At 40.0% G+C, this 17,501-nt stretch overlaps 2 protein-coding genes across 4 annotated transcripts in view; one reads left to right on the plus strand and one right to left on the minus strand.

Annotated features, from left to right (window-relative positions):
* The window catches only part of med24 (mediator complex subunit 24), a 69,974-nt gene extending 65,126 nt beyond the window's left edge, over positions 1–4,848 (minus strand). The window contains exons 1-3 of the mRNA XM_048560765.2: positions 4,754–4,848; positions 2,183–2,318; positions 689–771 (exon numbers count right to left, since the gene is read on the minus strand). Of these exons, the coding sequence (XP_048416722.1) occupies positions 689–771; positions 2,183–2,312 (213 nt within the window). The 5' untranslated portion in view covers positions 2,313–2,318; positions 4,754–4,848. The remainder of the gene's footprint in view (positions 1–688; positions 772–2,182; positions 2,319–4,753) is intronic.
* A 161-nt stretch (positions 4,849–5,009) lies between these two features.
* The window catches only part of rapgefl1 (Rap guanine nucleotide exchange factor (GEF)-like 1), a 106,884-nt gene continuing 94,392 nt past the window's right edge, over positions 5,010–17,501 (plus strand). The window contains exons 1-2 of one of the 3 annotated variants that reach the window (XM_048560263.2): positions 5,030–5,052; positions 14,648–14,753. The gene's annotated coding sequence lies outside the window, so the exon portion shown is untranslated. Of the gene's footprint in view, positions 5,053–13,186; positions 13,216–14,647; positions 14,754–17,501 lie in introns of those variants that run through there. The other 2 variants (XM_048560264.2, XM_048560265.2) reach the window with 2 other exon arrangements.

Consider the following 17,501-nt stretch of genomic DNA (forward strand, 5'->3'; position numbering starts at 1 on the left):
TGTGACTGCACACCTTTGGAACAGGTGGGACTTGAATTTAGGACTTTTGGTTCAGAAGTAAGGATGCTGTTACTGCACCACAAGAACCCTTACCACAGCTAAACACATATTTTATGTTCCTGAGAATCACAATTCTTGCATTAAGCACTGGAAAAGTGGAATAAAGCATTAGATTGCAAATGAAAAAATGCTAAAAAAAATCACACTATCTGAACTCAAAAAATTCTTTTTAATGACTAGATATTTTTAATGGACTTTGAACAAGCCCTAAGTGTTATATAATGGGACAAAATATTTAAATTGTATATCCAATGAATTTTCCGACTGAAGCAAAATTTGCAACAAACAGATACAATTCATTCTCGGAAGGTAGTGGGCCATTTAGCTTCTTACCATGATGTTTCATGGACAGAAATATAAAGTTTATGTGCAAGGTCCCATTTAATTTGCATTATTTCAATTTGATGAGACCACCAGTTACTGTTGCACCGCTTTTATGCAATGAAGCAAGAGCAAAAAAAGGACAGATTCCTACTTGCAAAGTTTGCACAATAAATAAGTGAAAACAAGTGTAAACAGGATTCAGTTGTCTGGATGTTAAGAGCCAAGTACAAGGTTTTGGGAACCACATGTAACTCTCAGCCAAAAGGCTGGGCACAGTGATCTACAAACTTTTGAATCATATTACCTGTGAACTAATAGCATACTTCAAGTAAGACATAATCAGAGGATTGGGGGATGGGCCAACCAAGGCCTGCTCCAGGAGATGATCTGAAGGAAATTGAAACAAAGTCAGAACAACTTTATTTTATGAGCAAAAACACTCAAAATGGTTAAACATACAGGTTAAACATAAACATCTAATACTATAACCTAGTAGCGGATGCTTTTCTCAAATATGAGAATTGCAATTCATCTGGCCAAACTGCAGTGCTGAAACATTAAATATCAACTGAAGATGGATGATACAGACATTCCACCTGTTATACTTCAGTTGAATTCACTCTTACCATATATATTGACCTAAATGATAGAAAAATCTTTACTGTGATTTTACTAGACTGTGCTGTGTTAGCCAATAGCAGTGAAAATGGTTAAAAATATACTATTTGCCTCTGTACCCTTAAATGGGAAGGAGGGAGAAAATTCTTCTATTCAAGTTATGTGTAACATTATCCAATCACCATTCCTAATTAATACAGCTGCCTGAAACTGGGTAGACATCAGATGAGGCTTCAATAGAACCTAGTAAAAATGATTTGCCGAAATTCATTACTTAGATCCATGCATTAGCAATGAGCTCTTGAATAAAATGAACAAGTTAGCTGTTGCTTTGGAGACAGTACCCAGCACGCCAATCCATACAGTAAATAAACTGATAAGGGATAATATAAGGGATAGGAATAAAAACTCTAGTAAGTGCTAACTTACGATGCATTATTGAATACTGAGTATTGGGCGGCATGGTGGCTCAGGCGATATGGTGGCTCAGTGGTTAGCACTGCTGCCTCACAGCATCAGGGACCCAAGTTTGATTCCACCCTCAGGCGACTGACTGTGTGGAGTTTGCACATTCTCCCTGTGTCTGTGTGGGTTTCCTCCAAGTGCTCTGGTTTCCTCCCATAGCCCAAAGATGTGCAGATTAGGTGGATTGGCCATGCTAAATTTCCCGTAGTGTTCAGGGATGTGGAGCTTAGGTGAGTTATTGGGGGATGGGTTGGTGTGGACTTGTTGCACTGAAGGGCCTGTTTCCACACTGTAGGGATTCTATTCTATTCTATACAAAGGCAATTCGTAACAACACATAATTAAAATATTATCAACTAGAAAACTAAAAAGGATTTACACCAGCAACATTAATTGTATGTTCTCTCCACATACACCACTTGCCCAGGTGTGTTTCCAGCATATTCTGCTTTTTGCTAGAAAGGCAGATGGAACTTTTTTTCAAATATTTTGCCTTAGGGGTTTAGCTCTGGATATCTGATCAGTACTTTATTCATTTCAGCAGACAGATTAAACTGTTAACAGGTTAACAAAACAGTGGAATGAGCTATTTCCTATATCTGTTTTAAAGTGATACAAGACTCACTCATGGCATAGCTTTTGCTTTTCCGTTTTAAACAACCAATTAATTATCTCTAAGGCTCAGAGACAAATGTCAAGCCATTGAGTATCTCACCTGAAAGCCCGAGGAGATCCCACGTGGGACCTTTTGGGAAAAGCTTTTTCATGTTTATGGCCCATTGATAGTCTGTCCATCGCTCCTTCCAGGCCTGAAGAATGGCCTGCCTCAGGTTCACCACCTTCATCTGTCACTGCCAGGATAGGCAAAAGAACGGCAAAAATAATCAAATTCACCATGCCCGCCCTGCTAATATCATTAGGCATTACGGCAATGCCGTCAGGACAATCAAGGTGTCACAGACCCACAAAAATTTGTCAAGGCACTAAGCAATACCATGGCTTTGTGTAAATACAGCTACACAATGATTTGATCAGAATAAAAAACAATTCTGACTGCTAAAACTTTAGCAATGCAGATGTCAAATTCAGTAAAACTCATTTGTGGATGGCTAAAATGTTCATTTCAAATGAATGTGGAATAACACCAAGCAGTATTTAGAAATGCTTTGCTTCCAAATTTTGGTCTACCCCACAGAATTCCTTGAGGTGCGAAATATGCACAGTACTACTAACTGCAGAAACAAACTGAATCTATAACAATTTACAACAAAAAAGATTCCATTTGGCGCATTGCTCACTTCAGCAGTCAGTATTATGCTCAATGATCTATTCCTTCCTTTTGGTCCAGATCATCCTCCATTTAAAATTGTCAGTGATTCCGCTCTTTAAAAATGCAACTCCACTGCATTTATAGTAAAACACTTCTTGCTCCAGCTATTTTCCTTGAAGCCCACCTCTTTGGCCACGCCATTCTTCGCTCCTTTGTTCTCTCCTTCTGTGGCTCATCATCTATTTTCCCCATTAAGTTTCTGAAAGAAGCCTCGGGACTTTCTTCAGGTTCAAGGTGGTATCTACAGGCAACTTATTGGTACAGTTAACTAATGGAAAATTTGGTGTGAAAATGTACATGCCGACCCTGTAAATAACTGCTGCAAAACTGCTGCATGTATTGCAAAATTATCATTAGATTGCTGTGATAGTTTATGATTAGGTCTAGCATATGTGCCATTTGTGAGTAAATGGCAAGCTGTGAATTGAGTGCCAGATCCCTTAAGTGATAATAGGTTTGAGATGAAAGGTTCTTCCCAGTTAGATTTGATAAAAAGATGTCTGCATCTAAACTGGTGATCAATAATTAATCATGCACAAGTTAGAGTTCTTGCTTGATCTGGTGTCTATATACACTTAGATCATTTCATACAGGGTACCAGTTTATGGTGAGTTTGAACGGAGGTTACAGTCAATCGTGAGTTGACGTTTGATCTGAATATCAGTCGACATTGACTTCATGTTTGATCTGAATAGCAATCTATAGAGAGTTTATATTTGATCCGGTGGTAACAGTCTATAGTGGACTCACGTTTGATCTAGGGAGTCAGTCTATAGTGACTTCATGTTTGATCTGAATATCAGTCTATAGTGAGTTCACGTTTGATCTGAATATCAATCTATAGTGAATTCAAGATACCAAAGTGTAGAGCTGGACGAACACAGCAGGCCAAGCAGCATCTTAGAAGCACAACATTTGATTTGAATAACAGTCTATAGTGAGTTTATGTTTGATCTGGGCAATCAGCCTATAGTGAGTTCACGTTTGATCCGAATATCAGTCAAGAGTGAATTTATGTTTGATCGGAGGAGTCAAACTATTCTGATTTCATGTTTGATCTGGGGTGTCAGTCTATACTGAGTTCATGGTTGATCCTGAAGAAAGGTAATACTCAAAATGTTGACTGCTCCTTTCCTCCAGATGGTGCCTGGCTTGCTGAGTTCTTCCAGCCTCCTGTTTGTCTACCTTGGATTTCAGCATCTGCAGTTTTTGCGTCTCTATATTGAGTTCGTGCTGATCTGGGGAGTCACTCTATAGTCAGTTCGTGTTCGATCTAGGGAGTCAGTCTATAGTCAGTTCATATTTGATCTAAATATTAATCGAGGATGAGTTCACATTTGATCTAGGTTAACATTCTATATTGAGTTCATGTTTGATCTGGGGATTTGGTCAATAGTGAGTTGATTGGGACTCACTTGGGAGTTTACGTTTGATTGGGGGAGTCAATCTATTCTGAATTCTGAATTCATGTTTGATCTGGGGAGTCAGTCTATATTGAGTCCATGTTTGATCGTGAAGAAGGATAATACTCAAAACGTTCATTGTCATTATCACAGAATCCCTACAGTGTGGGAACAGGCTCTTCGCCCCAACAAGTCATCACTGGCCCTCAGAGCCTTCCCCTAACCTACACATACCTGAACACTACAGGGCAATCCAGCAAGCCTACACATCTGCTCTTTTCCTCTAGATGCTACCTGGCTTGCTGCGTTCTTCCAGCCTCCTGTTTGTCTACCTTGGATTTCAATATCTGCAGGTTTTTTTTCTCTATACTGAGTTCATTTTTGATCTTGGGAGTTAGTCTATAGTGAGTTCATTTTTGATATGGGGTCCTCCATTAACTACACAGTGTATTGCTAGTTTATGATTAACTAGAGGAGGAGCCAAGCTGCAAGATTGAGCCTCGATCCAAAAAGAAAGCAACTAGAATCAAACAATAAATGAAAGGTGTTTTACCTGAAATATTTCTGACTAAATCCCAAACTCAGCGCCGCTCGAAACGACTAACCCCTCAAGCAAAACACTCCGCCATGTTGCCCACTAACACCTACCCACCAACAATGCCGGCGGCAATTGGCAGAACTTGATTCCGGCCGAGCCAATGGAGTCAATGAGGTGGTGTCGGGCGTCGTACCTCCTGGGAGTTGTAGTTCAGAACCACCGAGGAGCTGCGGGAGAAGGGAGGGGCGAAAACTACAACTTCCAGAGTGCCCCGCGAGCAGCGCCCTGTCACCTGCTTTGGAAGCGCAGAGATGGTAAGTCAGGCTGTTTCTGCTGCTGAAAATCCATAAGATTTAGATTTAAGATAATATACGAACATTTATCTGTATATTTGAGTGTGTACACATATGAATGTGAATGGTATAAGTTTACCCATGAAATGCCGCTGTCTTGAAATTATATGATTTGTTTGGCAACCTATTAATGCTGGTTGGAATCCAAAGGTTATGCCTCATTCCTCCTTGAGCACTTGCATCTCTCCTGGGGCTGCTGTGTCTTTCTGACTCATTGGATTATAGTTTTTATACAGTTGCAGCATTGCAATCCTAATGCAGATTGTCCTGCCGCCTCCTCCCTAGGCTGCGGGTTGGCTGCGGTGACAGATGTTCTATCGATTCGGTCGAGCGGTACGTTTCCCGTAAAATGGGGTCAGCTTACTTTTTGGGATGGGAGCGTATATAATATTTCATTTAAACCCAATGAGTCGCGATTGCTCCCCCATCCCTGTCCCAGAAAGGTGATTACTCCCTTTATATGTGATAAATTTCGTTTACGAGAGAAATTTACAAGAGAGTTTTTAATACCATGAATTAAAGCCATGATTTATTCCTTCTCCATTCGACATTCAGAACTATTTATATGAACTCAATAACATGGGCTTCTTGCACGATATGTTGATTTATTTTCTTCCTAGCAACAGTAAAATGTATTTTTTTAACATTATTTTTTAAAAATCGAGTTAGTTATTTCCTATTTGTTTTTCAGTTTTCTGCCTTTTTCCCCCCCTCTTCTCAACCTCAATTTTTTAAAGTACAGCTTTCCACTTCCTCTTAAGATAGCAATATTTCACTAGGGACAGATTTTTGCCAGCCAATTCAGTTCTCACTTCAGCCTGTGCATTCTTCAAGAGTCGAGGGAAAGAAGCTCCCAGCCTTGTAACACTGAAGTTAATTGTCAGTGCAATTACCTATAGCCATGTATTTTTAAAACAATCTTCATTCATTGGATGTGGACATCATTGGCAAGGCTTGCATTCATTTTCCATCTGTAAATGCCATTGAATTGCATGGCTTGCTAGGGATATTTTATGACCTTGTTGAGACGGTCTTTTAATTCCAGATTTTTAAAATAAATTTGAATTTAACGTCCACCTGCTGCTATAGTGGGATTTCAGCCTTGATCCCCGAAGACTGAGTTCAGTCTCTGCATTACTAGCCCTGTGGCATTACCACTAAACCACTGCCTCTCCTGCACGAGTAGGTGTTTTTATCCAGGTTCCGGCATCAGGCAAGGCAGAAGTTTCTGCCAAGGTGATGCCAATTCCTACTTTTGTGTAATGATTTGCATTGTCTTTTGCAATGCCTTTTGGTTGAGATGTTAATTTGAGGCTGCCTCAAATGGTAATAAACTATTTGTCTGTGGTCAAGATAACAAAAGAAAGCAGATGATCAGGGTATGAACATGTCATTTCTTTAAATTTATTTTTATGGGATGTAGGCATCGCAGGCCAGGTCAGCATTTAGTGCCTATCCCTAGTTACCCTTGAGTAGGTCGTGGTGAGCTGCCTTTTTGAACTGCTGCAGATCATCTGCTGTAGGTTGACCCACAATACTGTTAGGGAGGGAATTCCAAGATTTAAGCCAGCATCAGTGAAGGAACAACGATATATTTCCATGTCTGGATGGTGAGTGGCTTGGAGCGGAAACTGCAGGTGGCGGTTTTCCCATGTATCTGCTGCCCTTGTCCTTCTAGATGGAAGTGACCATGGGTTAGGAAGGTGCTGTCTGAATTTCTGCAGTGCATCTTGTAGATAGCACACACTACTGCTACTGAGGATGAAGGGAGTGGATATTTGTGGATGTGGTGTCAATCAAGTGGGCTACATTGTCTTGGAGAGTTTGAAGTTTCTTGAATGTTGTTGGAGCTGCACACATCAAGGCATGTTGGGAGTAGTCAATCACTCCTGAAGTGTGCCTTGTAGATGGTGGACAGGCTTTGGGGAGTCAAAAGACGAGTTACTTGTCTCAGTACCCCTAACACCTGATCTACTTTTGTAGCCGCTGTGTTTATGTGGAAAGTCCAGTTACGTTTCTGGTCAATGTTAACACCCAGTTCTTGTGGAATCTTGCTGTGCAAATATTGCCTGTCAGATTTCCTACTTTGTAACAGATGCTGCATTTCAAAAGTAATCCATTGACTCTTCTTAATGCCAGTATTTATTTTCTGCCCTTGTTTTCAAAATAGTCTGTCATAGCACCAATTATGAAATAGTCACTACCGTTTCTAAGGTGGGTTGGGAGGGTGGAGGCAAACGCAATAGCTTGAAACCAGAAAAGTTACAGCAAACAGCCATGCAGACTGTCAGGAATAATGTGAGTAAGCAAGAGAAAATGAAAATGCAAGAATTAGACAGCAGGACATTCAGTATCTGGAAAGGAGGTTATGATATTGGGTGTGAGCTTTCACCACAGTAAGTACTAGGCGAATTCAGTTGGGTTATTTTCAACACATCTTATTGGAATGAGCTTACAGTAAAACACAACTGTTTGAATTTGCCACAAAATTAGTAATCACCTGAATTGTTGATTTGGTAATAGAATTTGAAGTAGCACACTGGCACAAAGGAGATTTGATCAAGATGTTCAGTGTCATGAGAGATCTAGGCAGAGAAGATGAGGAGAAACTCTTCCACTTAAGAAATTGAGAACAAGCGGGAACTGATTTTAAAGTATTGATTAAAAGAAGCAACAACATGAGAAATTTCATTTTACAAGGAGCACATGGCCTGGTCTGCAGTCTCAAACTGAAACTGGTGGAGGCAAGGCTCACTTTAAAGCATTCAAAAGGAACTTAGACTGCTTCCAGAAAAGAAAGAAAGGGAGAAGTCAGGAGTACAATGATCTGCTCATTCGGAGGTGCAAACATGAAAGGCTGATTGGTCTCCCTCTGTGTTGTAACAGTTCTGTCGTTTTGCTGTAGTTTCTGCTGGAACATGAGGCTGTACCTGACCTGGAAGCACTTGGCAATGATACACCAGGATGGAAAAGTTTTCCCGTTTCTCCGCATTTAAATCCCTTACCTGATCAGCCCTAAATAACCTCCAGATATGATCAAAAAACTTTCACTTTTATAGTGTCTTTAACATAATGAAATGTCCCAAGAAGCTTCATGGGAACATCACAATGCAAAGTATGTCACCAAGCCACATAAGGCGATGTTAGATCTGAATGGTAGGTTTTAAGAAGCGCCTTGAAGGAGGAGAATGAGAGGTGTAGTAGGAAAGCTATTCAGAGCATGGAGCTTTGGTGTTTGAACATATGCCACTAATTGTGATTAACATCATGAGATTTTCCCAGAACTGGGGAAAGTGCAGGTATTTTAGAGAGTTATGGGAATATTGTGCATATTGAATCCCTCAAGATCCATTGCAAAATCTAAACCTTCCAGAGTGGTGTGTTTCTTAGTGATTGTGCATTGCAAAAATTGCACTGGAGTGTGTAAAACCCATATGCTCTTTGAGAAGCCAGCTCCCTATCCTGTCCTGCAACATGTAATTGTCAAAGTATTCCGAGTCTGCCTTCAATTGTTCCCAAGCAATCCTCAATATTCTGAGTTACAAGAAGTGCTCACATGGGAGTCACCCCCAAATCTTCACTTTCCATCCTTCTTTAGAATTAGAATGGCCTTTATTGTCATGTGCAGTGAAAAGTTTGTAATATTGCCTCTGGTGCCACCTTAGGTACAAGGTTCCTTGGAACAGATACTTTAAGTATTGTCACAGAATTGAAATAGTAAAAAAAAGACTAGCATGGGAATACAACGTTTAAAAGTCCAGAATGACAATAAGAAGTTTATTTAAAGTACTCGAGTTATAGTCTTTTTCCACTGAGTCTGTGCCTGCCGGGCTTCAGAACATGGGGCCAGGCTACCTCCCCGCACCGGCCTCTGTCCAGGTCTTCCCTCCAGGACTCGTCCCCGTGGCCGGCTCTCACTCACTTTGCTCCCACTGCAGCCTCTGGCTGCACCTCCTCTCCCGTGTCTCAGACTTGCCTCCTTTTTTCAGGTAGTTTAAGCAGTTGAAAGTTGGGGGAAGGGGAAGTAAAATAAAAAAAGAGAAAGAAAAAGAAACTGGTGAGCAGAGGAGCTCACTTGGAGCATCTTACATGGCCAGTCTCTATCTTGCTCCAAATAAAAGCTTGATTTGGCTGCTGCAGCTTTAATTGTAGTTGAGTGCAGTTGGGGAAAATGAACTTGCTGCATGTATTGGTGAGGACTGGTTGGAGGTTTCCAGAATTTGAATTGTAATGAAACATTAATATCCCCCAGCTATACCATGTCTGAACAGATATTGCTCTGAGATCTGCAAGATTCTTTATGCTGTTCCATACTGACAAGAAGAATGTATAACCTTCATCTGATCTGCTGATCTGTCAAAACGACAAGAACTCCTGCATTTTTCTGTTTTGTATTGAGACATGTTGTCACTTGCTCTAATTGCACCTTTCCGAATCAAAGGGCAATAATGTAGTAAATAACAAAACAGTAAGAGGGAAGGAAGTGATCTCCCTGAAGGGCACAATTCTAAACTGACCTTTGTATAAAATCAATTCATGCCATATATAGTGAGCAGTGCTGAGAAAACATCTTCATTGCCTACTTCTGTCCCAAACCTCCAAAGACAGAGAGGAAGGAGAGACTAAGAGATGAGGCATGCATGCTGTAATATACATTATGACACATGAATTCAATTGGGATGAACCTGTATTTTTCTGGGAAAGGGCCAGATCTGTATCAGAGGTTTCAATGAAAACGGGCACAGCATCTTTGTAGCTTGGAAACAGTGCTATTGTTTGAGGATTTAACAATGAGAAAATCAAGTTTGACAGCACAAATAAGAGTATGCCTTTCTTTAAAAAAATTGAGCTTGAGTTATTTCATGGCAAGCCCTCACTGGTACGTTGTGCACCCGAAACTATGTCTCAGAGGTGTAACAAATGGCCAACATCGAGAAAGAAAGTTTTTAAACTAAAAATATCAAATATTCCTCTCCCCTTACTGAAAACATCCAATTTGTAGCTATGAACTTCATCAAATCTTATTAGCTCCTTGCTTTTGAAATGAAAAGGCCTAATCTAAATACTATTTACCAGTTTTAATTCCTGTAAATTAAACTGCTTCAGTGTTAAATTTGACTGGATTTATCACAATATGGAGAATACTCTGCATATAATCTGCCCTCACTGACTCTAATAACTGGTGAAGCTTATACTTTGTTATAGATCCATGTCGGCTGTTGACGATATCTTGACGTCAGCAGTATCATTCACCACTCCCCTTCTCAATCCACCTTAAGTATCTTTCTTTTAAGGGAATTTATTTTTTTCCGTCTGAAAATAGATCACTGGCTTCAGTCATTATTCCAGAGAAAGACAGACATGGCAAGCCATAGGTATAATAAATTTCCTTAGTTCAATTAACGAGTCTCATCATTGCTACATAATTTGCATATGTTATTGAGTCCCACTTCACTAAAATAATTTTAATTAAACCGAATAACCTGTTGCCACTCTGTTCTGTTCTAAGGTTGAGGAAGTTATCACCTCATACTGCTCATTTAGAATGGCTATTTTCCAATGACCTGTGTGCCTTCTGGTTCCTGCTATTCTGTTTTGTTTCATAACAGTTTACATTCAAGATGAAATCAAATACTTTCCAGCATAATGAGTACAAGGTGTTCATGGGCTGGCCAGTGTATTTCTTATGATTTTGTCCTCCATGTGGAGATGATTCAAAACATGGCTTATTCACATCTTAACAACCTGCTGGTTGAAACCTTTCTTTTGCTTGAGGAAATACACAAGGCTTTTAAACTAACTATTTAAAGGAACTTTTTTTTTTACATTTTCCAAACTACTTTGAGCAGAACTTTTATTGTGGTCCACTGTTCCAAACTCTGGTGTTGACTGTCAAAACCCTCCTTCATCACAACCTGTCCTCCTGGTTACAGGAGAATTGGGTTAATGAAACCTGTAGGTATTCCAGCAACTGAACTGCGCGGAGAAAGAAGACAGTGACATCTATGTCCATTCGTTGATTAGTCATGAGATTTTCACCCCTTTTCTTTCTCCACAATTGAAATTCCACTCGCTACACATGAGTTCCTGTCACTTCATATCCAGCTCATGTGCTTCAGGCGGCACTGTAAGCTTTGGCCACTGTGAGGTTTGTGTTTCAGCCCATCACTTTCCATCCTCATCGTGTCACCTACATTGTCTTCAAGCATACCCAGGATGCTAGGCATTTCCCACTTACACCTCAATCACACTCCATACACATCGTTCTTCTGCCAAGCACTTGCAGCTCTAACCCCTCCATGCTGATGTCAAGTCTACATGCAAGCTGCAATGGTGCAGGACACTTTCAATTCAGCATGAACCACAGGCCACAAGATTCTAGTGCACTGCTGGCTTCATCTTGAAGGTAGGATATCATGATAAGAAAATACACGCAAATGAATAGTCATGGATACAATTGGGCTGGCATGAAGCATGGCATTGATTTGATTTCTCCTTTTCGACAAGGCATTGGGAAATAGAAATTTCAGTCTCCAACTAACCCAGTTACCCTGCACTCCATGTTTTTTCTCTCACGAGGTCCGTAAAATTACCCCCTTCCTTTGGAAAGTAGTCAAAAAGTCTTAAAGTGTGACAAACAGGAATTAATTTATTGCATGCATGTAACTTACATGGAGCTATCAGCTTTATTTGGTTTGGTAACCAAGACCTGTGTTACTCCAACTCCACAGTCTGTTCTTGTCCCTTGTAAATTAAGCTGTGGTTTCTGATGGGATAACCATCTAAAGAAAGACTGAGAAAGATAACTCTACATTGTGTCACCTTTGGCCCTTTTGCTCATGACCTTAAATTTGTTGTCTCTGTTTCCTGACTCTTCTACCAACAGAAACAGATCCGTCTCATTTACTTTTCCAACACACTTTTTGATTTTAAGCAACTCTGTAAAATTTCTCCTTGACTTTCTTTGTGTAAAGAATGCATTTCGACTTCTACATTGTCTGCAATGAAGTCACTCATTCATGTTCTACTTCAGCAGATGCTCCTAATGTGTGATGCGCCCCCTGTGTTTGCTTGAGCAGACACACTATGCTTTGCTTTAACATATAATCCAAAAAGAAAATACTTGCTTTGGCACTGCAGTACTCTTCCAGAATTTCAGTGAACTGTCAGTTCTGATTATGTATTTGTGTCGTAGAGAGACGCTTGAACCTGCGACCTTCTGACTCAAAGGGAAGCATAGCAGCAAACTGACAAAATTCAATCACGTCTGTTGAATAATAAAAAGCTACTGAATTGTAGAAACACTGGTGTTCTCATTGATTACTGTCAGCATAACAAGTGCAAAGAACTCACTGGCATTGCACAAGGCACAGTGTGGTCTTTAACATACATTGCTTCATCCTCACTCTTTGAAATCTGTTTCTACTCTGTTATGCATGAGCAAAATGCTGAAATGTGCGTGTCAGTCAGAACAGATTTGTATGTGGATTTTACATGCTGACATGCAGAAGATAAGAAGCGATCAGTATATTCTGGGAGGGAGGCAGAAGTTGAAATTGGATCGAGGCTAGTACATCGAAATGTTAAATGCTTCTGACACTGCACGGTACTCTGAAATTTGGCATGGCATCAAAATTTTTAAAGGGACCTGTTTTGCATCTTGGCCCTCAAACTACGTGAAGAGCAAATTCACCTTGAGGATTGTGGTTAAAAATATGTGTGTCATACACTTTCTACCATGTCATTCCAAAAGCCGTTGACTCCCCTCATCTCTTGTGTCTCACGCTAAGATGTGGAGATGCCAGTGTTGGACTGGGATGGACAAAGCCTACAGCCACATGACTCCATGTTATAGTCCAACAGATTTATTTAAAATCACAAGCTTTTTGAGTACTGCTCCTGTAACCTGGTATTGTGTGACTTTTGACATTCCCATGCGAAGACAAGAGCCTATCAGTTCATTAGTCTGACTTTTAGATAAAATATTTATTAAATATATAGATTTGAGTATCATTGCATGAAAACATACCTATTATTTGTCTTTGTTCGCTAGTACAGATGCAAGAGTGCCAAATTTCAAATGGAATAACAATTTAGAAGGCCTGAAAAACAGAGTGCTGATTGGTTAGTAATTTTGATCAGTTGGCATATTGGAACACAGAACGAACCAGCGAACAGTTAAACCAGGGCTTTTGTCAAAATTCAACAAAAAGTCAGGTTGTAGAGCTGGATGAACACAGCAGGCCACGGGTCTGAAGAAGGGTCTAGGCCCGAAACGTCAGCCTTCCTGCTCCTCTGATGCTGCTTGGCCTGCGTGTTCATCCAGCTCTACACCTTGATATCTCAGATTCTCCATCATCTGCAGTTCCTACTATCTCAAAAAGTCAGGTTGGTTCTAATTGAGAATGTACGTGTAGATAATGCAAATTATTAATTGATTTTGTAGTCACATTGGCCTCACCATCATTAAATTTGAAACCCTACAAGCTATTATCACTATATTAACTGAAAATCTTTTTTCTCTGCCCCATAGCAGTTAACTGGTTTTACTCATTTTATTTGCTACTTGTTTCAATGCCAGTTGCAAATTACATTGTGTTTGAATTTTTGTAGAGTTGGACAGTATTAGTTGAGGTAGTGTGAGTGATAATGGGAACTGCAGATGCTGGAGAATCCAAGATAATAAAATGTGAGGCTGGATGAACACAGCAGGCCCAGCAGCATCTCAGGAGCACAGTCTCTGATGAAGGGTCTAGGCCTGAAACGTCAGCTTTTGTGCTCCTGAGATGTTGCTGGGCCTGCTGCATTCATCCAGCCTCACATTTTATTATCTTAGTTGAGGTAGTGTTATATTGACAGAAATATGGATCATTTGGGATGCAGAGGGATTAACTCAGCCTCCACTTCTGCTTAAAAAATCATGCCAACCACTTTCAAAGTCAAAGAATCCTTGAGCAACAGAAGAGATCTGAGAAGCAGTCCGCTGTGGCAGATAATAGGTGCGACACATCCAAATGTAATGATGGACAGGTGAAGGCCCTCTGCTCCATCCTGTCTGTCTCTCGCAGTTCTGATCAGTTCTCCACTGTACCAAAACAGGTCATCTCCAAGTAAGGGGAAAAAGCCACATTAAAACCCAGGCCAGTTTGTCAGGGAAAATATTGAGAGTTCCTCACTAACCGTCTTCATAAACAATACTTGTACATGGACTCACTCTGGCCCTGAGCTTTCTGCAGTCCCTACAATAATATATCTGCCCTGTCCAGAAAATGGTTGAAATCCTGCTTTAAAGAATTTACTGATTTGAAAACGATGTGAGATGGCAGTCTTCCTGGGGTCCATTATAAAGAGAAAGAATCCTCCAGGAATTTAATCTAGATCTGACCAGAAAATTGTGATTTCCCTGCTGGCCATCCCTATCCTATTTAATTCGAACAAACTGTCAACCGAAATAATGTCTATTCTCTTAAAACAAACCTCAAATCGTCCTTAAGTGTAATCTTCTCTAAAATCTTGATCTGCAAATTCCTTGCTAATAAAGATGTCTTGTGCTTAGAATTAACCTGGCAGGCCCTAAGACCAAAACTGGACAGAAGAACTACAGATCTGTCAGATTCACATCAATAGTGAGAAAGCTGATGGAGGTCATCATATGAGATAAGGTAAGTATTACAAGTGGAGAAAAATTAGTCAATACTAGTCAATCAATATAGCATTTTCACAGGCAGATCATGTTGACAAATTTGATTGAGTCCTTCAAAGAGGTGACACAGGCAGTAGATGAGGGTAGCGCTGTGGATGTTGTCTATTTGGACTTCCAGAAAGCACTTGGTAACGTGCCACATTAGAAATGTTTGGGATTGATGGACACATAGATTCAAAGTCGGCTGAAAGATAGGAAACAGAGGGTATGTATAGATGGGCATTTCTCGGACTGGAGACAAGTTGAAAGTGGTGTTCCCCATGATCAGTGTTGGGACCCCTGCTTTTTCTGATTTTATATAACTATTTGGAGATAAGTGTTGAGGGCAAAATCTCTCAATTTGCAGATGATAGTAATCTGGGGAGAATAGTGAATTGTGAAGATGACGATAAGCGACTTCAAATGGGCAGACACCTGGCAAATAAAATTCAACATAGGCAGATAGGAGATATTGTATATCAGTAAAAGAAACACAGAGAGACAATACAGACTCAATGGTACAACTTTGAGGGGAGTGCAGGAACAGAGGGATGCCTGAATTCAAGTGCCTTATTTCCTGAAGGTGGCCAGGTAAATTAAAACAATTGTTAAGAAGTCTTATTGAATCCTTAGATTTATAAATAGAGGCATAGAGTATAAAAGCAACACCTCTACAAATCATTGGTCAGACTACATTTGGAGTGCAGTTCTGGGCACCTTAATTATGGAAGGATGTTAAAGCCCTGGAAAGATTTATTGGACTGATCCCAGGAATGAGGAATTTTAGATTTTAAAAAAAATGATCTGAGAAGCAAGGTTTATTCTCCTGGGAGCAGAGAAGATTACCAGCTGACTTTATTGAGGTGTTTAAAACTATGAACAATTTTTGACAGGGTAAAAAAGGATATCATGTTTCCACTCATTGGTATGTTAGTAACTAGAGGTCACAATTTCAAGAATGTCAGTTCGAGAGCTCAGAGTGCAATGAGGAGAAACCTCTTTACTCACAGTCTTTAGGATTTGGAGTGTGCTGCCTGGGACAGCGTTGGAGACTGATTCCATAGGAGGTTTCAAGACAGAGCTAGATACTTATTTGAAAATAATTAACTTAGAGGGCTATGGAGATAGGGCTGCAGACTGGGACTAGCTGGGTAGCTACTTTGGGAGCCAGTATAGACATGATGGGCCAAATTAAGTCCTCCTGTACGGTAAAATTCTATGATTTGGTATGAGGTCTGACCAATGTTTTTTACAAAGGCAGAAAAGGAAGCCTTCACTCATTATCAGTTATCCTATGAAAACAACTTATCACTTTCACTACCATTTCACAGCATTATTCCTACACCTTTAGAAATGTATGCTCAAGAATGCCCGATTTTGTTTTTGTTTCATTTGATGCTTTTCCTTCAAGAAAATATTCAATTTGAGCATCCAACAGTGTACTTTCAGATTACATGCTATTTATTTGTCTTCAGCCCAATCTTCCAACAAACTGAGCATCAGCCACAGATATTTGTACAGATCCTGGTGTCATCTGCAAAATTTCTATCTACTTCATGAATAGAAAGATCCCATCACCAATCTCTGCAGGTACGGCTGACTGGTCTTCAAAATAGATCCAACCTGTCTGTAATTGCTATTTTCCTTTTAGTCAGATCCCAGTCAAGCTCATCACCACTCATACTAATGACTTCAAAGGTGTAGAGGTGCCTCTTGGGTTTTTTTTCTTTTCCAACCTTTCGGTTACACACGTGAAGACACAGATTCAGTATTAACCATTGAAAGGGAACTTGATAAATGCCTGAACAGGAAATACCTGCAGGTCCTATTAGACGGGAAGTGTGTGGTTGCATGAATGAATAGCTCAAAACACGAGGGGCTAAATGGTTTAATTCCTGCTGTGTGCATCTGTGATATGGATAATAGTGTGTGGGACTGAAGACAGTAAAATCATCATCAGAGGAAAACCATAAACTGTAAAATTGGAACTCGATTATTCTACTGCTTGCCAACCAAGAAGAGATTGATCTTGTGCCCTAACCCCACACCAATGTACACAGACTATTGGTAGGAACTGCTGGATAGCACCTACCACAAAAACCCTAGTTGATTTACTCTGCTCTAAGCCTAGGGTTCTTTTCTTAGTTTTCATGCCTGATTCATGCCAAGATGCCCTAATTGAGTATAGATTGGGGACAACACTTTGAATTTTGCTCGTACATATATCCTCTGAATAGAGGTTTCGGGACTACTGGAAGAAACACAGTTACTATTAACAATATGATTATTTAGTACAATAAGTACCTTCGTGTGAAGGGTGGGGATTTTCAGAGATGGGTGGAGGAAGATTAAATTTAAGGTGAAATGTTGCAACAGGACGGGAACTGTAGTGGATTAGTGGCTAGTAATACTATACCTCAGAGTATGGTAAATTCCTTTTAACTTGCACATATCGTGAGTCATGTGAAATCCTTAAATTGAAAGTAGTCTTGAACTTTTTTTTAGAAGAAAGGTCTGGAATGTGTTTCTTTTTGTTTTATTTCTGCTCTTCTCAACCAAATGGATTAAAGAAGCAAGTTCTGTCATGAATTTTAAGAAGCATACAGTTTATTGGATACTTCAATGTTTTGGAGTTTAAGTGTCAATACATTGAGAAAGAGCAATATGCTGGTTTTGCAGAGAAAAAGAAGGGATTTATATCAAGATGCCTACAATGCCCTTGATGACC

Source organism: Stegostoma tigrinum, chromosome 31 (genome assembly GCF_030684315.1).
Source record: "Stegostoma tigrinum isolate sSteTig4 chromosome 31, sSteTig4.hap1, whole genome shotgun sequence".
Classification (NCBI taxonomy): Eukaryota; Metazoa; Chordata; class Chondrichthyes; order Orectolobiformes; family Stegostomatidae; genus Stegostoma; species Stegostoma tigrinum.